Source organism: Mesitornis unicolor, unplaced genomic scaffold, assembly GCF_000695765.1.
Source record: "Mesitornis unicolor isolate BGI_N332 unplaced genomic scaffold, ASM69576v1 scaffold13654, whole genome shotgun sequence".
NCBI classification, from domain to species: Eukaryota; Metazoa; Chordata; class Aves; order Mesitornithiformes; family Mesitornithidae; genus Mesitornis; species Mesitornis unicolor.
In genome coordinates, this window is record NW_010180877.1 from 1 (window position 1) to 24716 (window position 24716).

Consider the following 24716-nt stretch of genomic DNA (forward strand, 5'->3'; position numbering starts at 1 on the left):
GGAGCCGTGTCAGTGTATCCTGGTGTTTGCAAAAGGTAAAGGACAGGGAGAGTATGAACGACAAGCACAAAGGTACAGAGTATTAGAGAAGTACCGGGAGAGTGGGGAGCAGTGGGGAAACTTTCGGACAAAGGGTGCCTGCAAACTGAAGTGAGAAGAGAGAGGTGGAACCAGAGGGACCAATTTTCTTCCTTTCGTGCCTTTCTGCATGTTCTTTTCAAATAGCTCCACAATGGGAACCCCTCCAGAAAGTTTCTTCTGATGGAAAGGTGTGAACAGTTTAGCCCTTTATCAGAGAACTGTTGGAATGTCTGAACCTTTTTTTCTTGTGGATTTCTCTGTGAAACAAGCTCACACCTTTGAGATTTCAGTTGTCTGTGCATAAATTAGAACCTGCTCAAATGCCCCGTTTCTTCTTTTTTTAATTTTTTTTTCTTCGCTGCCTTTTTCTTTTTGAGGTTCAAGGCAAAATAGCTTGTGGGATCCTCTGTAGTCAACTTGTGTTACCTAAGTGTCGGGGCACTGGGGTGGCTGCAGTCTTTTACTACTAAAAGCTGCTGCAACTCTATCTTTTCAAAGAAAGTCTCTTGCATGCCAAGTCAGGTTTGGTGTGTTTTACCATTTGGTCTGAAATAAGTCACTCTCAGGTCTGAGAGTCATGTTTCAATTTGGCAGCCAGGACTGCATGCCGTGCAGCCTGTTACTCTTCTGCAGGGATAGAGTATATGTAGTACTAAAATAATATGTTCTGGCAATTTCAGCAGCGGGATGAAGCAGTGCTCTGTGTGCACAGACGGCAGTGAAGTCCCGTCCTGCAGCTCGCTAATGCTGGCTGTAGGAGTGCTGTACATTTCTCCTTAACTGATACGTGTTCAGACTTACAAGGCAACTTGATAGGCCTGTGTTTTACTGGGTTTTTTTTCATTAAATATTAACCACACCAAATCAACTGGTGTCTTGCTCCAGAAAAGATCCCTGTCTCATCCTGTGCAGTTGTACGTGGACTGTAGGTTGTCCTGGCTTTTCAGCTGCAAATAACTAAGGAAATGTTATTCAGGAATACTGGGAAACACTGTCTCATGCTCAGTATAGCACTGTCCTTATCACTCCTTATTACAGGTTGCACTAGTTAAACCCTTGGCTGCTATAAATCTTGTTCCAAGTTGTTACCAGTATCAGTGCTGGTCGGGGAGAGGAAAATACAGACTGGTGTCTGCTTTCTTTTCCTCCACTCTTCAAAAGAAGAGGGTGGAAAGGTTAAAGAGCTTTTGAGACAAAACACATGGGAAATGCAAAATTGAAGTAACGCTACACTGTGTACCCAGCTTTAGTATCTGAAACTTAATGTGTGAGTAACAGACAATCACTGTGTGCAAAGATACTTAGGGCTGTGTGGTTTTCAGCAGTAACTCGGAAAGATTGGTGCTCCTTCTCTGCTAAGAAATGAGAGGGAAAAAAAGTCTGTCTTTAACTTCGTCTTGTAGTAAGTGTGACACAGTGAAACCATGTGGGGAATCCAGAAGGGGTAGTTGAAGAAAGTGTTCTGCTCTGGAGCTCAAACTTAGGTAGGACTCATGTAGGGTTGGCTTTTACATTGCCGTGATGAGCCAATAATAACATCTTAATGAACAGTAATTTTTTGTCTCATTAGCCTCTCCGTATTGAGCTTGCTTCGTCTGATACTCAGACTGAATAAGGCAATCATTTCTTTTGAGCAGCTTTTGGTATTGGGAGACCACTACCATCTTACCTTTGACATGCAGCAGTTTTGTGCATTGGCTGTCAGAGCTGGCTTCAAGCACTTTGAGGTGGTGATTCGCCAGCACTTGCTCAGTGATGTTATGGTGTCATCTGCTGTGTATGTGGCTTTCTTTTTGTATGGGTGCTGGGGAGGACCCGGTGATGCTCAGTTGCCAACAAGGCTGGATGGGGAGCTCTAACAGCCATTGTTTGTGGCCTTGGTGATGGTTCAAGGACACCTAGAAGAATCTGAGATCAGGAACAGGTTATCATAGTTGTTATAATTTCCTCCCAAAAATTGGAATTTGCTACATTCGCAGAATTTCCTTTTTTTGCATAAAGAAAAGTGGATGTAATTTAAGGGACACTTAAACTCAGTTTAAATGCATCTAAATGGGTTATTTGAGCTACAACTGCTACAAGTAATGCTAAGGAATAGAAGCATATAACTTTTACTGAAAAGAGGATAAAGCAAACAATATTTGATCCCTTAAGTATCTTTAGTTTGTGGATTAGTTCTGTATATGCATTGTGTTTCACTGCTTCTTCCTTCAACAATTGGTTATATTCCTTTTTCTTAACAGTTTAATAGTATGAAAAGAAAATGAAACAACAAAACAAACTTTTAAAAAAGTAAACAGTGTGGTTATAAAAAAATAAACAAAACCAAGAGTTATCAAAAGGCAATGCTCACAGCTGAAAAAACTATTTGCACTCTTCCCTCCCCCCCTCCCCCCCCTTTTCTTTAAGGCTGCTTTCAGGTATGGTCCTCATTTGAAGAAATTCCTTCATAGCTAACTCAGAAGCTTAAGGCTTCATTCGTGGCCCATAGATATCAATGGTAACATTTGTATTGGCACTGAGTGGCTTTGGATCAGCCTCAAGGCTAATGTGTTGTTTTTAGAGAAGTACAAATTTATGTCCACGGCAGAGGAAAGCTCTATTGGGGGAACAGGAGCTACTGTTCTGCTTACATTTCAAGGGACTTGAATTTTGGTTTTCCTCATTTTCCCTTCAAGCTTAGTTGTTTTAAAATAAGTAGAAGCATTGCTTTTGTATCCTTTCATCTTCATTGCCATACAGAAGCAAATGACTGTGAACATCTGAAGCAGGTCCGGTGCCTTGTTTTGGTTTTTAATGAAGGTAGAGAGAATTCAGAGAAGCGTCTGCCTTTGTATATCCAGATCTCTCCTTCTCTTACCCATTGCTCTTTCTTGACTGCCTGACTCTCTTCCCCAGCACCCAGGCCGATTTACAGTACACCTGGCTTGCAGAGCCTTGGTGATTGTTTGGCTGAGGATTGCACTCTAGGATCAATTTTTATTTTTTTATGACCGGTGCCTCTTATTCTTGAAAATGTAGTTTCCATTTGTGCAACTTTAGCACTGGTGAGGAAAAGAGCCTATTTAGTGCCAGTTTGGGTAGTATACATGTGCCCCTATCCATGCGGGATGTTCCCCCTGGACGTACCTCTGGGGATGTCATCCCCCTGAGTACCACGGTAACTCGATGATCATTGCATTTCCCTAATGAGCTCTTGAAAAAGACCTTTTGAGGTGGTAAGACATTGCATTTCTGTAGAGAGGAACAATAGCCTTGCTCAGATCAGTGCAAAGTCTCCAGAATTTCCTGACAGGCACAGCCTAGAGCAGTTTATTCAACACATTTTTCTCAGTTCTGCGTCTGCTTCCTACTGGATGTGGCTCCTTCTTGACCCACATAATATGGGCAGTTATGTCAGTACACTTAAACGGGTGAGTGCTGGCACATTTACCCCAGGGTAAAGAAGCATTTCTTCTTAAAAAGAAAACGAACCTTCTTTTTCTGCTCCTGGCAGATGAACATAGCTACAAGCTCATGTAGCTGCTGCGGTTCAAGGAGCCTGGGTGAGGCATGCATACCCCTGCCAGCAGCACTGCTAGGGGGGAGAGCTGCATCCCTCCTCAGGCCTCTCCTGGATTGAACAGCCTGGATGCTGTCCTGCAGGGGCACATGGAGAGTGGCTTTCCTTGAAGTTCATTGCTGGTGGAGGGGGGTAATAACCCAACTGCTGTTCCTGCTGGGGAAATGGGAGGTAAGTGTTGCCCCTCGCCGTTTTCCACCTCTGGATGGCAGTGTGGTCTGCTCCTGAGGTGGTGGTAAATAGTGTGGGTCAGTGCCAGGAGACGTGCTTCCAGTTGCAAAAGTGGGAAGGCTGCATCTCTTTCAGGAGGAAACAAGTTTTGGGAGCATAGGCACTGCATTGGTAAGAACTGTAGCACAGTTGAATTATTTTCAATTACTTTACTTTGAGAGGCATTTGAATGGCTTCCATGTGGCATACTCTAGATAAAATTTGGAGGTGCTTTCACCTTCTATTTAAAAATACAAAGGTCCCGAGTGTGCGAGCTTAATATTATTTTTCTGCTTTTGCTTCTGACTGTGAATAACAGGCAGAGATCTCCTGAAGTGGATTTTTGAAACTGCTGTAAAAAGTGCTGATGAGTATGGTAGTCGTATATGATGAACTTCAACTCTTTGTAATATGCCAGCATGAGGCCTACACACCATTTAGCCTTTTCTTTAGGAATTTACATGCCACAGTGGTTCACCCTTCTGACTAGGGTGAATCTCACAGGCACTTTCTAGACAGTATATCCATTTCTTTTGCCAGCTAGAAAATGTATTTCAGACTGCAGTGCTTGCAGAAGCAAGCAAAAAAGCATTGGATTGACATCAAAGGCAAGATCTTTTTGTACAAAATGCTGGAGATTTTAAGAGTGGTAAAAATCTGGCAAAGGAAATGCATACTGTTTTTCATTGCAAGCCCCTTTCCTTCCCTCCTCCCTCTCTTTTTAGGGTGTGTATGTCAAATATGAAATGGTCCCAGTACATTATTTGTGGGAGCAGTTTGCAGACACTTTTCTTAGAAGTTCTTTGGCCATTTGGGGATGATTGTTTTCAGCCTGGATGGAAAAAACTGCATGTATGACTAGAGCAGTACCCTTTTTTTTATTGTGAAGATGTTAGCTGCAGCTCTGTTTAAATCTAAAAAAAAAAGTGTTGGATAAGTATTTAATGTTTACTGTGCAGAGAAATTTGTATCTTCTTTGGATAGGTGAGTGATTATTTAACAGCATTGAGCTTAACATGACCTTCAGCTTACTGGTATCTGAGAAGCCAAGGAGATGCTGTGTAGGTCACGTATATTTGCTATCTGAAAACAGGGGAGTTGGACTAGATGATCTTTAAGGCCCCTTCCAACCCAAACCATTCTGTGATTCTGTTTGTTAGGTGGTTATACTTCAGATTGGTGTTTGCAGGAAAGGAGAAAGACTGCTAACCTGTCAGAAGGAAATAGCTACGTACCTCGCAAGCACCCAAGTGGAGTTTTGTCTGTTGCTGTGAGGTATTGGTAGAGGGTCCATAGACACTAAATTTCACTGAATGTTCAGTCATGGATAGTGCAGTCTGCTTTTGATCAATTGTGGACATCAGACCTGCAAGATGGTGTCCCAAAGGCTTTGAGCTGCTGCTGGTGGCAGAGTGAGGGACCCAGGGCAGTGTTACATAGCTGCAGAGTGTGCAGAGCAACGTCTCTTCATTCCCATCCCCAGCCAGGCTGCAGGCATCACTGGGGTACTGGTGCAGCAGAAAGCCCAAATTTATTTGCTGCTTGTTTCTGAATCAGCTTCACCAGCAGGGAGTGACGTGGTGGCCTTCAACTTGCTGGCTGAAGGCAGGAGACCTCAGGGGAAGACTATGGGTCAGTATCTCAAGCCAATGGCTGTGGTGGGAGATCACGTTGTTCCTATAAGTTGCCTTGCACCGGGAGGGACCGTGGCAGTACTTACTGTGGTCAAGACACAGTACTCCTCCAGTTCCTGTGCCTGCACCAGGTGCTCACTGACTTTCTTGGTGGTATCTGTTTTCCTGTGGATGCTGTGTTTTTTCAAATCCTTACTGTGCAGTAAGTACTACTGTGATGTAGCTTATTGGGTTCTAACATTTTCAAGATTTCCTTGTGATTTTACTAACCATTTTCACAGTTGCTTGTAACCAAATATGAAAGAGTAGCAAAGGTTGAAGTGGAGGTTGTGCTTGCTTTTATATCCAGATATTTCTGACTGCTTTCATTGACACTCCAGCTAGTGGAAGTAAATTATGCACTTTTTGTGTAGTTGCTGTTTCCATGCCTATTGTGACAGGTATGTCTTCAGTGTTTCCCTGTAGAGACTGGGTCAGTAGTTTTACAAGATATGTACAGTCCTGAGATGAGCTGCAGTGGAAAGGTGTTGCTTTGATGTGGTAATGAAGCTGTAATGTAGGATGTAAAGGGGCAATTTGGCTTCTTTGCCTCAGGTTGTGCTTATAGGATTAAACTTGGTAGTAGATTTCTATAGTTTACTGCTAGTTTTGCGCATATGAAAGTAATTATTGAAGTACAAAAGCATTTGGGAAATTGGTAGAGGAATGTGCGATAGACCAGAATAGATCCAGACTGATGATGATAAGGCTGTAAATCCCAAAAGAGACTGCTGCACATAAATTCTGTATCAATTGCATGCCATTGACTGTTGCACTTCGAAGATGTCTTTGCAAATGTGTACACAGCTCTGTTAAAGTGTCTGATTATTGTAGAGGAGAATAACTTGACTGTTTCCTATGTCTGTCCCCAGGCACTCCTGTCTTGTCAGGAGGAACCAGCCAAGGTACTAAGAGCATGGTGTCCTATATGCCATGCAGTGCCTAGGACATGGTAGAAGTCATGTTTTAGCATGTGTTGACCATCCACATAATTGCTCAATTCAGTCAAGGAGTGAAGCTTTGGCTTTTGGTGAAGGATTCTTTAGGGCATTCAGTGACTTCTACACATGCGTCTGCCCCCTTGCCACTACGCTCTTGCAGACATAAGGCTAGTGCTCCAACAAGGTCACTGCTTGTTCATTCTTCTTGTCAAGGAAATGTGATTCAGCAGTTGTTTTCCTGAGATACTGCAGTAGGGTAACCAGCTTCGGCAAATTGACATCTGGATAGGTACCCAATGTTCAAGAATTACCATCTTCAATGTGTTATGTTGTAGTTCAAAGGTACCATTGTAAAAGCTTGTTGAGTTTAGTGGTCTTTCCTTTTGCTTGCTCTCCATCCCAAAATACTGCAGACATGGAGAACAGTGCTGTGAAGATGGATCAGGGTGCAACTGACCTGCCTTGAGCACAGTTTCTGCACGGGGCTTTGAGAGCTGTCCCAGTGCAGCCGGCAATGCATCACATTCACTTTGCTCCTCCTAAAGTTTTGGGTGGAACTGATGAGAACTTCACTTTCAGTGGTGCATTTCCTTGTATGGAAACCTTGCAAACTAGAGAAGACTTTTCCAAATTTATCTGTTTTCTCCTCTAGTCTTTCAGGTTCTTGTCTACAGCAGTTGCAGTGTCCTATTCCAAATACCCCATGCAAGTGAGATTGGAGGCCAGCTGAGCCTTCAGGGTGTTCCTGTGATCAAAGCAATCCTGGTAATTACTGAACAGACTTAAAATAAGTCTCTACAATTATTGCAATTTTGCAAACAATTGATTGGAATAGCATAGCTTAGTGCATGGTTCTCCAAGAAGTACTGTATGTTTCTGTTCCCTGTCTTGAGTTGGTTAAGTTTCACATGCAAAAGCATCCTAAGAGGTTCAGGGTAGAGAAAAAAATGTAGGGAGGGATGTGCAAGCTGATGACAACCCAATGACAGAAGGCAGTTACAGGATTGTGGAATAAATGCCTTAAAACTAATATGCCTGAACAAACACTTCTGCCGTGGTCCTGCATATTTCCATCCTTAGCATTTCCTCTGCAAAGTTTCTTACAAACAGAAGTCAGTTGCCCAGATTTTAATGACAAAGTTCTGCTTGAGAGACTTGTTTACTGCTTTTTCAGTTCTCCTCTCTAAATTTTTCTCAATATGCCATGAAGGCGCTGCGAAGGGGCCCTTGGTATGATTATTGTGGGAAAGCAGTTGCTTTGTCCTGCAGAAGAGTGGCAAGAAGCTGCGGGGAAAGGTCTTGGTATTGAAGCCACATCCTGGTGCTTCATGCTTCAGCATCCACAGGCATGGGGAAAGGAGGGAAGAAAATTCTGGCTTTCCTTGGAGCTACCAAGATCAGGTGACATTTCTCAGTTGGTAGTAAACTCCAGTAATTGTGTGAGAAGTCATCCCATGCTCTGTATCTCCCCCTGCTCATTTCTCTTGTGGTTTGATTAACATCCCCCCTGAGACCCTGTAGCGAGGACTCTCACTGATATAAGCTGCTTCTCCACTAGATGGGGGTGCCAGTATAGCTGTACTGGGAATCTTTGGGGATTCAATTAGCTATACTGCTTTACTATTCCCGGCTGACAGTGTTGAGTTAAGCACAGCATCCTTGGAAGAGGGCTGCTGCAGGACTGAAGGCAGATGGGACCTAGCAATGGCCCTATGCAGTGGCTGATGGACTGGCAGGCATTGGGTTTTTCCAAAACAGAGTCAATTCTGCCACAACACATGTTTGTATAAGGTGGGACAATGTATGATAGGCTGCTTGGTGGCAAGAGAGACCAAAAATCGGACCCAGCATGCCCAAGTGGGCTTTGTCAGGGGGTCAGAGGAGCTCTGCATGGGCCTTTATAGCTTTGGTGTAATAGGCACAGCTGGTGGGTTACGATTGGGGGATGCCTAAAAAATCTGGTTTGTGGGTGGATTTCAGTATGTTCTCCTTTTGTGGCTTGGATCCTTTGGACTTCTTAGTTTATTTGTGTAGTTGCACAAAAAGTCTTAGTGGTTCCCGAGTAATGCTTTATGGCTTATGCTTTTGTTACAAACTGTCTTAAGGAGGCTTTGAAGTGTGTGTGTGTTTAATGTTTGTACCTACGCTAATGTGGGCTGAGTTCTAAGTGGAGAGTTTGAGGCAAACTACTATTTAGTTTTGGTTTTATTTTTCTTTAAGAATTATCCATTGCTATTCAGCTGCACTTTTCTCTGACAGGATCACTTTTTCTCTTTTCCTGCTCTTTAAAAGACAGGCAAAAGGAGTGTATCTGAAAAGTGGTGAGACAGACTAAATAGTGCATGGGCACTTAACTTTTCAGTCATTATGTGTGTTAGAAGATCTTTTTAATTTGTTCTGTTTTTACATTGACTGCATTCCACCTCCTGGCTTTTTGTTTTCCTCTTGAATTCTCGATATCTCCTAAATACTCTAATTGAAATATTTGTTCTTTCTTTTGGGCAGTCTCTATGCTGAGGACCCAGTCGGAGAAGTTGAGTAATCACTGAAGTATGGTGTGAATTTCCAACAACCTACTTAATTAATGTGACCTCTTGTATGCACTAAAAGCTTGTCTGCTAAACACAACTCTGCTAATCCAAGTCAATTCCTAAAGTGAATTAGTCAAGTTGCATGCTAATCGTCTATGTTTACCTGCTTATTCAGTCAGCAGCCTGAGGTGCATTAAACTCCACTTGATAATTGAGAGGGGAAGGGTAGGAGGGAAAGGTGATGAAATCTTGGTGTTTTCTTCATCTGTCTCCTTTCAGGGCATATTTCAGAACTGCTTTGCGTTTATAAATCTTGAATTTGTGGAATGATCAGCATGAGCTACCTGAGGCCAAAACCCAGTGCTCTGGTGCAGCTCTCTGCTAAGCATCCCTGACAGCTGCTGCTGCTACCAGGACATTTTGAGGGGTTTATTACTTCCTGATCATCCCTAAAACGTATTACTCAAAAACCCCATCTGGTTGAGTTGGGATGCTGTAGACAGTGGGGAATAAGGTGCAGACTGTAAGGATAAGGAAGCCCTTTCGATCTCTGCCAGGAAACTAGTAACCAGCCCTGATTTTACAGCATGGACTGACAAATTTTGCGAGTATTGTCCCAGGCACACCAGGCTCACATGGTGGGCAAGAAGTAATTACCTTTCATTTGTCAACATTAGGATTTTTGTTGTCTTGAGCTACTGGGTTTGCTCCCCCTCCATCCTGGTAAGATCAAAGGAAAGATCTTGTTTCTAGGTCACTGCTCTCCATCAGATAAGTTTGTTTGTGGCCTTGGGAAAACGCAGTGACGTGAGAATAGGGAATTCAAACCCTGTCATTAAGATAATTCGTTCCTATTGTCAATTCTAAATTCTTTCAAACTTCATTCAGTTTAACTATGCAAAATACAGCACTACAGAAGTTGCCTGAAAACAGTCAGTTGAACTGATGCAAATGTTATAAAAATATTTCTGAAGCAGCATGACTGTTATTTCTGGTTTGAGGGGTTGATAAACAGTTACTGTGTCTGCAGTGGTGCTGGCCTCAACCACTTTAAGCTGATGCCTTGCAGTCTTTAATGTACTTTTTTGTGGGGGGTGGTTGGCAAATTTCTATTTCAGATAAACTTAATTAAACTCCTGTTTGCGCACCATTGGTCAGAGTCCACGTAGATCTATATTAGGATGGTACATTTGTAATTTAGGGTTTGGCATGCTTAATTGTGGACTTCCTTGGCTTCAGCATTTCCAGATTATTGTATTTTGCGGTGGTTCATTCTGCCTGAAGATTTAACATCTGTTTTGTGAATGCAGGGAGGGAAAATAAGTATTTGCTTTAACGCTGGCCCTCCTCAAAGTTGTTTAGAGAATTGTGACATTCTGTTATCATCCAGATGTTTTTAATCTAGTGAAAAGGATATTACTTGAACATTTAAATACAAACTTGTTTCAGAAGAATGCCAGAATACTACTACTTTTCTGAGTTTTAAACAAAAGGTGGATCATGTCAGATGAGGTTAGCAAAAGTGGTCTCCGTTGCTTATCCATGGAAGTGTTGAATTGTATCACTTTGTTTTTTTTCTCCTTGGAAATAAATGTCTTAAGTTGTTGAGAAGAGCTGCTTTTACTGCTGAGCAGCAATAGCTGGAGAAAAGCATTCTGGTATCTTACATGGTGATTTATACTTTGATACATGTCACTTTTGTCTATGATTGTCTTCTTTGATGATACTGGTTAGTAAGCAGAACAGTGATGAGAATGCCCTAGGAGTTAAATTCTAAGCTACATGTGTGAGGCACTGCCTTCTACTTGGCTCTGTCTTGTGAAAATTGCTTCTTGGAGTCCCAGTGTTCAGAATAATTCTAATGAGCAGCTCCTTGCTCGGGTTTTTTTTCATTTATGATGGAGGTAGACAAAAGCACACACCATACTTACTACTTTTATATACGCATACACGCACACACAATACTGGTGGCAGTTAATAATGCATCTTAAATTATGAGCTATCCATGGTCTCTTTGAACTTTTCTCCTTGTTAGTTAACTTCTTCAAATTTAATGTCTGTCACTAGAAACAAACCATTTTAAAAGAGTTTCAGAAACTGTTTTGAAATGGCTTATTTTAGAAGTATTCGGTACTTTAGAAGTCATTATGATAAATGTGCAGATTATGAAAACACTGTCATATGACAGCAGCTTCCTTGAGGTTGTGCTGTGAGAGACCATCCACATTGTAGTTACTTGTTTACATAAGCCTGAGCAGTTTGGCCTTTTCTTCCAGCAGTCAGTGTCTAGTTGCATTTTTCCTCTTTATTTTCTGGTGATTCTTTCTTGAAGTTTAGAATTCTAAGTCAATATTGAAATTAGATGATGGCATGAATTATTACTCTGGAGTCTTCCTAGTTCACATTGCTTTTCCTCAAAATAGAGAAATTAGAAAATCTCTTTCAAGGGTATCTCTTTATTCCAGCACTCACTAATTCAAAAAAACCCAGTGGAGCTGCTGCTGCAGTTGTTTCTTGAAGCTGGTGCTGTGATCAGTACAGATGCTTTAAAGCAATTTTCATATGTGTGTGTGTGTTTGGTTTGGTTATTTTATCTTATGCCAACCTGACCACTCTGTTGAAGCACCTTATAGTGCATCTGAAGGCATGTAGCAGCCAGCATCCTTTGCATTAAGGGTGCAAACTGGCCTAGGTCAGGGAAGAACAGAAGAGATTCTTAAAAAGGACAGCTATACAAACTGAATGGAAGTTTTGTCCAATGTTAAATAAGATTTCAAATCCGCCAGTGGGTAGCAGATAAAGTATCCTGTGTCTGACACGGGAAAGGAGCATGACTCAGTTGTGGACAGCACAGTGGTGATACTTCTAGCAAAAATGTTGAGATATGAATAGAAAATGATGAGTGGCTCCTGGAGTTTTTTGGGAGCTTTTTAGGATTTTTGTTGTGGGGTTTTTTTTTCCAATCTCATCTGAGCAGTATGCAAAGAGACCTGGTGTGCTGTTGTGTGCTTTGTGGGTTAGCCTGCTGCTGACGTGAGCCCAGTTTGTTGAGCTTGTTAATTGACATAACTTAGGGCAAGTGTGTTCCTGATTTCACATGTTACAATGCCAAACACTATGGGTTTGTCCTGTCAAAATGTGTTTTCCATTGATTAGTAAAATGTGTTTTCTTCTGATAGGAGAAGTCAGAGTAGTAAAGATACAAATCCTCTAGAATAGCCTGAGGCAAAGGAGTTAATTGTTTTGGACACAGAAAACTAGGAAGGTCAAGAAAAATAATTTTCTATTTTTCATCAGATACAGCAATGTTTAGTTTCCTGCCTTCATGATGGGATGTTTATGTGCCTTAGAAAAGACCTTTTAAGTGAGTATCTTGCTACCACTTATACAGAGGAGGAAAGATGTTTATTATTTTCCCTTCAAGATGTTCTTGGTCACTTACATTAATGTGAAGAGTCACATGGGCCAAATGGGAATCCATTCTGCTTTCACCAATGCTGTAATGTCACCTCCCCAAATACCTTCTGCCATGAGTAACCAGCAGCAGGAAATGGCGTGGGTATAAGTTGCAGAAGAACGGTGTTGGGACTCTGGTATCATCAAAATCCTTTTGAACTTCATGGGCACAGGATCAGACTCCTGGTTTGCCAGAAGAAACAAACAAACAAAAAAACCCAAACAAAACAAAAAACACAACTCCAAGACAAAAGCAATTCCAGAAAGAATGAACAGCTTGTAATTTTGGGAATGATCTGGTCATTGAAGAGCCTTCCGGGTGGCCACACTAAAACATCGGAAGGTCTCTCCTGGGAATAAACATCAGAGTAGGTAAAGGAGAACGGCAGACACGCATTGGTTAATTACAGACACTTGAACTGTCTGCCCTTTGGTGGAACCCAGTGCATAGCTGTGGTCTGCCTGCTTTTGTCATCCATAAAAGGGGTATGAGGCATGGTGACAGGCAAAATATAATGGCATATGGAAAAGATCTCCTTGCAAGATAAATGCTTCAAGGTAGTGTACCATCCACTGAATTTTCTGCATTGAAAATCTGTGAATTGAAGTTTTTTTCTTTTATGTATTCAGACTGATCTGCTTTTGGGGGAGAATGGGTGGGGGCTCTGATCTTGCCCCAGTGGGATGGCGGGGAAGACATCTCTTCTGACTTGTGTTCTCTGTGAGAGCAGATGATTTCTTGGAGGCAGTGCCGCTGCACAGTGGTACTATTTTACTGTTGTAAATTAGTTCAGTGTGTGGTAGATGAATAAGGTGACAGATTGTCTCCTTAGTCTTGTGGTGGGGAAGAAGGGACAGTTTCACACAACGTGGCTCTGCAGAGTTTATGAAAATGTTTATCTTGGGTAAGGAGGCTCCACCTGACACATCTTTGCTGAGCTCTTTGCAGACTGTACTGTCATGTGAAGATTTAGCAGCAGTCTTGTATTACTTTTATCATCAATAATTGAGGCCAGAACAATGATCTTTCCCTGATTAGTCACAGAGCTCCCATTCAGAAAGGTTTGACTGATGTATTTTTTTAATTATTTTTTGAAGCACAGGCTGAGCTGTGCATGCAAACGACATAGAGTTGAGATTGTCTGTTGATTATTTTGTGTGGAAGAATCCTACTGAATGTGAGGGCAATTTTTTAACTTTGTGTTGAAATAATTTTCTCCCTGGCCTCCGATTACTGCTGAAAACTTCATCTTTTTTCCTTACATAAGGAAGGCTAAGAGCTGTATTGCGCTCCTGAAAATGAAGACGGAGGCAGTGGAAACTGTAAGTCTCTTCTAGCTGCAGGAAGATGCAAACTTCCATGGAGCACCTTTTAAAAACTCTCTGAGGTGTACAGGTGTGAGATGGCTGAAGGTAGAAGGGAGAGTAGGAAAGATGAGTTCCTGGGTTGGTTTAAAAAAGCATTGGTAATATGCTTTTGGACTTACGCATTTTACTTGATCTTATTAATTTATGTCTCTTATTCCTGATGTTATTTTTGTAAGATGCTTTTTAGGTGGCTGGACAAGTTGAGGTTAAATTTGCCAAGGTGTTGTTTGTTATTATTTTGTTTTGGTTTGGCTTAAGTGAAAGATAAATGCTCTAGCCAGCTGTTGCTATTCTCAGTAAAGCAATCTGCAAGGTGATACACAGCTAAACATGCTGCTGTCCTGCTTTTGATGCTGTCAGTGGCTAAGAAGTGGTTGTGTTATGTATTATGCAGAACGTATGCTTTGGTTGATAAAGTGCAATCAAAGCAGGCATCATACAAACGTGAAGCAGATGTATCATTTACATGATATATATCATATATTAATGTAATGTAATATAGTTATTATATTTATTGTACTATGTATTATTATTATAATATGGTATATTATAATAATACGATATATATTCTATGTATATTAGTATAGGAATAATAAAATCCCTGATTGTGTGGTGTATCTCTGTGACATTCAATCGCTTCCAAGACAATTGTTAGAACATGGTTGCTCAGAAGTTGGAGCAGCAGTAGTGTAAACAGTACCTGCTTTGACATGTTCAGTGGCTGGGTTAGAGCTGAACTTGGGAAAGTTTTTTGTCCTTCTACTTTTTTGGTTGTTGAAGTCACAAGTGCTCAAATTGCTGCTATAAATAAATGAAAATTTAAAACAAACAAACAAAGCAAACTCAGAAAAGCCAGAAAGCAGATGATGCACACAGGGTAAAAGGAGGATGTTCTTCAACAGCCATAAGACGAGATCTCCACTCTTGTGATCCAATCTGTTGGGGTATTCATGTTCGTTTACCCTGGTCTCTGCAGGGTTTTTGAGGCAGGTCAGGCAGTTGGAGATCAGAGGGGAGGTAGTGAGGCAGTGATGGCACTTGCTGTCCAGAGGTCCTGCTGGAGGCTGTTCTCCTGCTCTCAGCGCTTAGGCAGGAGGCTGTCTCAGGCCACCTCACTGATGACTGTTTTGCAGATGCTTGTAGGCCTTCACCATCACATGGGAGTCCTGTAAATGGAGCTCTGCTAGCACTCAGGCAGCTTCACACGTTGAGATGTGGTCCCCAGCATGTTGGATGGAATATCACAAAATCTCATCATGCTTCTCTTTAGTCAAACAGTGTTGGCAGAAGAGAGGGGTTAGTTCCAACCCATTCTGGTTTTCTGACCCTTTCTATATGTTAGAAATTCCAATAAAATCTATGTTTTCTATACAGTGGAGTTTGACTCAAGAAACATCTGACTCTACCATCAAGGCTGTTTCCAGTGGGTGATGGCACAGCCAACCCAGGAAAAGGAGCTATGTTGTCTATTTCCCCTTGAGATTTCTACCACCCCTTAGTAAAACCTCAAAAATCGATTTTCACAGTGAATTTATTCATTCTTATGAAGAACATCCAGACAGGTGAGATTCTATAGCTCCGTAGATCTTTAAAGTAGTCTGCCCAGTGACCAGAAGCAACATAAGGGAAGGCTTTGGGAGGAGGCATGCTTGTAACTGATCTTCACTGGGACAAGAGGGTAGTGTTGCATGCACTGTAATAACAGGTGCAATGTGCAATTTGTTGATAGCTGGTTTGAAGGCATGCTGAATAGCTGTAATCACTTACTTCTACAAGGTTGTATGTGATCAGTGGTACAACTCTGTCAGTGTGCACATCAGTCTCTGTGACATCTGAAAAAGATAATTGTCTTCCATGCCACTATTGACAAAATAATTTCCAACTTCAGCACTGTAATTTCAGATTCACTGCTGTTAAACCTGTTTAATCAGTACCGTGTATTGGATTGTGATACTTACTGCTGTAGTAATAGATGGTGGATGCAGCAACAGCCTTTATCCTGCTTTCTGGAGATGGGTCAGGTGAAAGAGCTGGGCTGACACCAACTAAGTTGCAGAATTTGTACAGTAAAATTTGTGTATTCAGATACATGCACTGTCAACAAAGTTTGAGAGGGACACTTTTGTGCTAGCTTCCAAACTGTATTGATGCATCTGCTCAAGGAAGAGAAGGGGAGGTGTCTTTTCTGAGATGTCAGAAATTTGATGGGGAGATAGTAGGGAAAATTATTAAGTGGAAAAAGACTTTTTGCTGTTGTTCAGAAGGACTTCAAGGCAAGAGTACAACAATAGGCCACACCATCTGTCTGGAAATCTCCTTTTGGGTGTTTTTTTCTGCTTCTTTTGCCCAATACTGAGTCACAGCTATTAACTTACTGCAGCTTTTGTAACTGCTGAGCAAGTTAATGCAGGGCGCAGGAGGTTATCTGCCTTTGCAGGCAAAACTCACCCTGGAACAGAGAGAGGGGGCAGAACTGGGAGGAAATATGGATTGTAGAGATCATAAACACTTAAATTAGTTCAGTTTGTCCTTATGCTTTGGCGGGTCATTCAGTAAAGCTCCCCATGCCTTATGCAGCTCAGTCTGCAAAGAACACCATGTACCAAACTCACATCAGGTTTCAGCAGTCTGGTCCCTGATGCAAAACAAGACATTTTGACGTGCCATGTGAGGAAGGAGGATGAAAGTCCTGAGGCGAGAGGACAGGGAGCTGGCATGTGGCTCTCCCTTCATTTTAACCAATAGTTAACCAATTAATGAAAAAAAAAATGAAGTGCTGTGTTTGCGCAAAGGCTTGCTGAAACTGTTTGAGAGTAGCCAATGCTGACATTAGCTTGGATCGCCTTGCAAGAATTTCCGCGAGACCAAGAGCTTCTTATCTGCATTTCTGTGGTGTGGCTTGCAGGTACCTCTGCTCACTTAAAAAATCGTGTTGACACATCCTGGTGGTTTTTTTAGGATTTTTTTTTTATTAATTGCTTTAAAGTATATCTCAAGAGAAGTTTCAGTGTTTGAAGAGTTGCTGTTAAATAACTTTTTCAGAACAGTTTTAACCTAGTGAATTGCATTTGTGTAAGTGAATCTGTGCATTACTGTTTAAAATTACAGCATCAGTAGTCATGAAGGCTTTACTTAAAGTAATATAAGTACTCAGAAGAGGTAATATCTTTCTGTTAGGAAAAAGGTCTAATGCTCTGTAACTTGAAAAAGTTACCAATTTTTGCAGTGGTTCCTAGCACTCACTATAGTAAAGGAAGGAGTAACAGGAAGGGTTCTTCTCTTTTTTTAGCAGCATGAAATTTAAACCAGTTTTTCTGCCTTTCATGTTTATTTTACTATATACTAGGAAGTATATCCATAGTTCTTTTATTAACTAAGTGGTTACTGGAGAGCAGAAAAACACCCCTATGAGACCATAGTAGGTAACTAAAAATTCACGTTATTACCATCACTTTAACACATGGTAAAATGAAGTGGCAGACCGGTCAAGTCATTGCTATTGCTCTTCCCTGAATGGCATTCATTTGCTTTTTTACCTTTTAAGGTTGCCGTAGCGTGGTCATGCTTTTATTTGTGTGTTGAACAAAGTATGTTTTCTGTGTAAAAAAAAAAAAATATTTGTGTAAACAAAACAGGTTTACAAGCAGCAGTTGTTTGGTGAAGGAGGCTGCTGGAGGTGTGTGATGCCAAATGATTACTTCTGGATGGCCAGACTTCAGATGCCACATGAAATCTGGAATGTTTTTGAAGTGACATCTGGAAGTAGGACCCTTATGTGAGATATTTTTTCTTACTTTCTTGCCTTTTTTACATGTTGTCTAAAGGTTAGGCTTTTTTTCCTTGACTGGTTTACGGGTCCTATCCATCTGGGATCAATTAGAACTGTCCTCTGGTAAACCTTAAGTTAAGCTTTTATTCACTAGAGGGGTGCAGGGGGCGTAGCTTTGTTTAGCTAAGTCACATTTAAGAGCTTCAAGGTCATACCAAATCAGCGTCTTTAGAGTCATGTAATGCAGAAACTTGCAGTGTTTGAAGTCAAGCTGTGGTAGCAGAAGGTGCTCTGATAGGAACATAGAAAACCAAAGCTGAAAGATGGCAACGGTGCAGGACACCTGGAACTACCTGACATGGGAGACAGCCACAAATCATGAAAACCCACTCTGCCTTTCAGTCCTAGCACCTTACTCTACCGGAAGCACTGAGTGTTTGTGGGCTGATATGAGATACACAGTGATGCAGTTGTTGGTATTGCTGTATCACTCCTAAATTGCAGATCACTTGGTATATAAAAATAAGGGTAATAATTTTTCGTCATTGTAATGGATTTTTTGGAAGCAGTTCCTTCAAGATTATGTTTATATGATAAATAATTTCACATCTCCTAACTACTCCAAGTAATGACAAAACTGCATGGTTCCTCTTTTCTGTGGTTTCAGACAGCTGATCCAGAAATCATGATGCTTAATCACAGCACATCAGAGAACAAGAGGTTTTATTTGCTCTTGATGTTACATATGTACTATGTCAAACGTCAGCTGATTTTTTTTCCTCAGTTAACCAAAAACTCAATGTGTTACTATAAATTACTTTCTAAATGTTGTAGTTTGTGTGAGACATAATTTCTTAAAGATGAGTTACCTTCCCAGAGGATAAGAAATTCTATAATTCTCTTTTTACTAATTTTAGATACAGATCCAACATGTTTCCTCAGTTTGTCTCTAGATGCACTCAGTAAAGATAGCAATGTCTGTCAAGAGAAGAGTATGCAGAATGGTATTTACCTGCGACACCTGCAGTTCCAGTGTTTGGGAGTGATATGTGTAAATCTGCTTCATAATTTGGGTATTTTTTCAATATATTGTAGTGCAGTAAGCTATCAAAATCTCATCAGGAAGAAGCCACTCCCGTGCTTTTTTGCTTCAGACTTTCTTTTTAACAGTGATTGCATTTGCTGTCATAATGCCCTGTAGTGAAGTCCATTTGAGGATGCTGTTCCCTTTATTTGCAGTTCCTGAAAAACACGGGGCTGCATCCTGAACTCACACGGCTATTGAGTTAGGAGCCACCTTTGCGTGAATGGAGTCAGCCTGCTTTTACACCACTGTGAAAGCACTGTCCCCTCCACACTTTATTATTGCTGAAGGAGATGAGGCGGGCTGGGAGCAGGGGGAGAGCCCTTTATACAGCCCAACCTATTTTCAGCTGGAATGCTTTTAGGAACCTCACCAGCTGGCAGAAAGTTGTAATCATTGTGCATCTCATGCTCAGGAGGTTGAGGAGCAAAGTGTATGCAGAAGAGCCTTCCTTTTCCCAGCTAAACTGAGGGATCAGTGCAGCAAAAGCAACAAAAATGCAGCTAGATCCAGAAGAGGCAATGTCTCATGGTCATAGGCTTAGGAATTTTTTACTAATCCTGTGTTTTCTATTTCTTGGAGAGATGGTGAAAAATGACTACAGGAATATTTTTGCTCTCATGTGTGTTAAAGGCCTCACTGGATTTTATGGGGTTAAGCTTTTTCTGTTCTACCTGGAGTACACAGAGCTAACTAAAGGCTGAATGGACTTCAGATTCTTTTTTTCCTTTAGATTTTCTCGTCTGCTCTGTGGTGCTCTCTAGTAAAAATGATCAATTTCTCTCCTTTTTATATGTGACAAAGAGGATTCTAAGCATACCTCTGGTTTTGGTCTTAGTTTTCCCTAAATTCTGCTACATCTGTTTTCTTTTCTCCATCTTCATTATCTAAGAGCAGCAGCATTTCAGGATTAAGTGAAGAGAATAAATTCTAAAAGAAACTAACAATGAGTTGCTGTAAAGTAGGTCCAGTAACACTGCTGTTCTTAAGAATGTTTTGAGAACAGAAACGAGGGTCTTATGAGATCTTATTTAAGTTATATTTGTGACAGCTCATGAGATAGTGATGGAATCTGCTGGATCTTGAGGCTGTTGAAGTTACTGAGTTTTACTGAAAATCACACTCTTCTTGGTCAAATAGCAAAGTTTCCCTAAGTCAGAAAAGCAGTGGTTTCAAATTGTTGCTATCTGTTTCCTCCGTCTGTCATGCACAGTGGAAAAATCGGTGAATTTCAGAACATTTTCAGAAAATGTTTTCTTTTTGAAAAGAAAACAGGAAGCCTGAAGGATGTGTAGCTTGGTGGTTTGACTTCCAGTGAAGGCTTTCTTGGAAGAATGCTAAATCTCCATTTTCTGTCCTCTATATATATAGAGTATAGAGTATAGAGTATAGAGTATAGAGTATAGTATAGTGTGTATATAGAGAGAGAGTATAGTATAGACTATAGTAGTAGAAATTTGGAGCAAGGAGTGGAAAGAATGAAAGGTTACTAGCAAGAGATGAGTAGGAAAGAATAGGGGTCACTGGAAAGCTATATAAAGATGGAAAAAGTGATCCAAGAGCTTGGAAGATGAGAGACCTACATGTGACATAAGGCATGCAGAGATGTGTTGAAATGTGAACCAGGCATTTCAAGATTATGCTTTTTAAGAAGGAGGAATAATTTCCACAGTGGAGTGCAAAGGCTAAGTTTAAATGAAAAATACAGTAAAAGAAAAAAAAAGGAAAAAAAAAGAAAAAAAAAGATACATAACTGAGTCAGAAAAGCGTGCAGAATGCAACTTTCCTGCACTTGTCTGTTCTTTCTTGGCTTGGTAAGTACGTGTTGCCTTTGAGCAAATGAACTGGAGGCCAGGAAAGTTACTAACATCATCTGTATGATTACACCGTGGTCTCAGTTCGAAAAATACCAGTTAGGTTTGGGGTCATTCTTGGTATATCTCTTGGATGCTGAATGCACTTAGCGTAAGTGGTTTTCCGCCATGACTTTCAGAATAGGAAGTGGTAGATACAGAGAGCAGTAGGTGTCTCTCCAAAATCCTTTCTGCGGTGGCCAATCTGTGGGTTGTGTTGTACATGTCTGGCAGGATTGGGGAAACACTTCAGTAGTCTTTGTCCAGAATTTTTAAAAGGTTTAATTTCATGGCTGTTTACAGTTTTGCTCCCTTTTGTTTGGTTCTCTTTGCACAAAAGAATGGCAGCTTATGAGGAACCCAACCTAACCTTAATAAACGTGGTAGTTATGGAAGTAGTTTCATTCTGTTGGATCATCTGGTCAAACTTTACACAGCAGTTCAGTATATTCACCTACAACACATCTGTGCCTATCTGGCAGAAAAAAATTAAATATGCTTAAAATAAATCAATGATAAGAATGCTGTAATGTTTAAGTTATTTTTCTTCACACAGAAGAAAAATTCATGTGAACACTGAACTGTAAAACAATAGTTGTTGAGGCAATAAATATACCCTAAATTCCATCAAGTAATTCTATGAGTACTCTTCTGTGAGATTTTGGGGTATTTTCCTCTTGGCATGGAAAAAAATACGTTAATGTTTCCAGTGCTCTGTAAGTAGCTATCCTTGATTGCAAATGCATATGTGGTCTATGCAACAGCCTTGCTGTATTCAGGTTGTGTGAATTCTGGTTTGTGTGGTCAAGTGAATTCTTGTGCTGCTCTGTACCAAATTCCAGTGTGCCCTTTGAAACATCTCCTGCAGATCTGTTGTGAATGGTCATGTAAGCCGGTCAGGGTGTGCATCCTCACAGGCTGGTTTTGCAGCAGCTGGGGGGTTTGGGTATTGACTGCATACACAGTCCTCTTGTTATTCTCAACACACGTTTTTTTTTCCTTCCTACCAGGAGCGTATGCCAGCATGACTAGGGTCTGAAGACGTGCCTTTGCGTTACTACCAAGGCTTTGCAGGTGCAGAGGAAGTGTGCAAGGACAGCAGGGACCTTTTGAGCTACCATGGATATCCCCATCGATTTGGTGCCGTCCTCCATGATGTCCAAACCTGAGGTGGTTGAGGTGAGTGGAGTGTGATGAAACTCCGGCAGCTGAACTGACCCAACCGCTTTCTTATTTCCTCTTTGAATCCTCGCTTTTTCTCCTGTCTCACTAATGAGTCATGGAGGGAATTTTTCCTGAAATATTGTCTTAAAGTCACTCATCATTTGCTAAGAATGTTGTTATGTTTTGAGACATGACATTGCTGTGTTATACTAGTTTTTGTAGAAGAAAATATATGTCAAAATATGAACTTTACTGACTTCATGTAGGTGGCCCCTGTACTATGGTTTGATTTGTTGCTGTGCCTAATGAATACAAAGTAGAAGGAGGTTATAATGTGGTTTGGTTGGAATAATACCACAGGAAATTTCAGGTTCAGTGTTCTTATCAGAAAAGCTAAAGTTTTAAGCCAAAAGAAGCAACGAAATTAGTAGTAATATACTTAAAATTACTAACAGGCTAATCTTGCTTTCATGAATCGAAGTGTGTTTCGGACTTGATATTTATAAATACCTAAGTGATTTCTTCAGTTCCATGTACTGGACACTAAATACTTATGTTTTCTGATGAAGTAAATATTACAAACAGAAAAGGAGATGTTAATACCAAGATTTCATCTCAGTAAAGCATTTTCAAAGTCCTTTTGGCTTCAGAGAGACCCAAGTGTTTGTTTACGACTTAAAACTTTTAAGGATGTATATTTTACTGAAGAGGCCACCACAATTGACTGAGGTAGATGTCAGAAAATTGGAAGTCTAATGTTTATTTTTGACATTTTTTCTTGTTGATTCTTTGGCTCAGGAGACTTCATCTCCTAGCAGTGAGAAGTGCAGTAGTTCAGAGATCTCTGGACCCTCTGAAATTACAAAAAACATGTCCACTAATGGGTGGTGATGTCAAACAAGCTGAATCCAAAACCTGTTTCAAATGGAGAGCTAGTATAATTTACAAGTATTTTTGTTGATTTTCAAGCCTCTGTCCCTGTTAGGGTCAGAAAAGGGTTTTGTGTCTTTACAGCAGCACAGAATACCTGCTAGGAGGTGGATGCTCTGTGCTTGCATCCCAGATTGCTGCAGGACTCTCCACAGAGAAAGGCCCCCCCAGGCCATCTCCTCGCATGCTCCAAAAGGCACTGGCACCCCTGTCTCCATGGTTCTCTCTTCAGAGATGTCCTTGTGTAGGAGAAATTTGTATATCTAAGGATTGCTGTTCAGGATAAATACCTTCTTGAGGGCAAAATAAGGTCAACTGTGGTGCAAGAATGAGCAGAAAAAAAACTATCACTTGCAAAGGATTTGATGCTCAGCATAGTCACTATTCTGTTGTATTTATGGGTGACTAAACATACATGTCCTGTGTCTGCAGGGAGTTTCTGCTGAGTATATCCTGCCCTGGATTTCCATTGCTAAGCCAAAGATTAGAGATAAATGGAAGATTCTGATCTGGTAACCCAGACAACTCTCCCTCCATGCTTGGGTTTTAGAAACTGTGCCTCAGTGAGATTTGACTTGGGAGCCAAAAAGAAATGGCAGCAAGAAGCAAAGGAAAGAGTTGTTCTTCAGTGTGGGAGATAATGGTAAAAAAATACAATTCTTTCAACTTCATGATGTAAAAATGGACTCAAATATGATATCTATTTGGGCAGAATTACATGCAGGCATGAATTCCCACAGATTTCAGTAAACCATTGTGAAGCTGATGGTTAATATAAGGCTTCAATCCTATGTAAAGGAGTAACAGCTGCAAACGATCAGCTGGAAACGATGTGCATGTTTCTGAGGGTAAGTAAGAAGTTTTTTTAACAGGCAAGGACATAGTGAGACACTTAGCTAAAGAGACAAATGATTAGATGGAAGTACTGAAGTAAAGCACTTTTCAGATTGGAACTGCATGGACTTGCCTTTCACTTTTGTGCTGGTTTACAATGAATTTTGGATATAGTTTAGGAAACTATATTCATTAAAATACATTTTTCTGGAGGACTTTATTTTGCCTTTTAAAACTGAGCAGATGGCACAGTGTGCTGCAGAAGACATTTAGGGACTAATGTTTTATTGAAGAGTTTTTTTTTTAAAACTTGGAAGCAGCCTTGCATGCCTTCTGCATGAGCTAGATGGCATCTCAGTTACAAAAAGATGTGTTTTACTACTTTGCTTTAAACTTTCTCTATCTTTAATCTTTTTCTATCTGTTATCTTTAGACTTTCCTTTAGCATTGCCAGGATAGTTAGTTTCCTTCCTAAATGGGTCAATTTAGTCTTAGAAATAATTATCTGGTTTGTATACATGTGTATGTACACATGTGTATATATCTGAGTAATAAATATTTCTCTGCCTATCATCAGTCCTTTAATGGCAGAGGGCAAACAAGAATAGACTCCTATTTACCATGAGGAAGAATCTCAGAGACCTCAGAGAGGACCTTTTGCAATTCAAACCCCACCCTGACAGGTTTCTGCTTGGACTTGGATCCTATAGATGCTTGTAGTGGCACCATGATGAGGGAAGTTCTGCTAATTTAATTGCAAATGGTCTCTTCTTCAGTATTTGTCTTCTGAGTCAGCTAACAAAAGATTCATATTTTGGAAAAGTTTTTGAAAGTCACTTCTTGATACCAGGTGTGATCGATATAGTGTGTCAATGTATTGCTTTTGGTGCTCTCTACAACCCTCCACTGAAGCAGCATATTTTCCACATCTCTTCAAACCCTCCTTATGCACTGACCTGTCCAAAGCTCTCTGCTCCCATCTTCTTTCCCCCTTCAGCGTCTTGTCACCAGATGTACAAATTGGTGATTAGGAGCACAGATGTAAGGCATCTTGGTCATGTTTAAATATGAAGGATGAGTAAAGTTTTAGTTTAGCTATCCATAGCTGAAATCTGGAACAGAAAATAGCCCTGGGACACCATTCACAGTACGTCATAAGTCAATGAAATGAAAAATCTCCAAAATATGCTTTGAGGTTTTGACAACAGGATTTTATTGTAAGGCAGAATCTAGTGATTTCAGATTAGATAAGCCATTCCT

At 40.7% G+C, this 24716-nt stretch overlaps 1 protein-coding gene across 1 annotated transcript in view; it reads left to right on the forward strand.

Moving 5' to 3' along the window:
* Positions 1 to 21541: 21541 nt before the first annotated feature.
* LPAR1 (lysophosphatidic acid receptor 1) overlaps positions 21542 to 24716 on the forward strand; it is a 45123-nt gene continuing 41948 nt past the window's right edge. Inside the window, exon 1 of the mRNA XM_010183231.1 lies at positions 21542 to 21711. Within this exon, the coding sequence (XP_010181533.1) occupies positions 21648 to 21711 (64 nt within the window). The 5' untranslated portion in view covers positions 21542 to 21647. The remainder of the gene's footprint in view (positions 21712 to 24716) is intronic.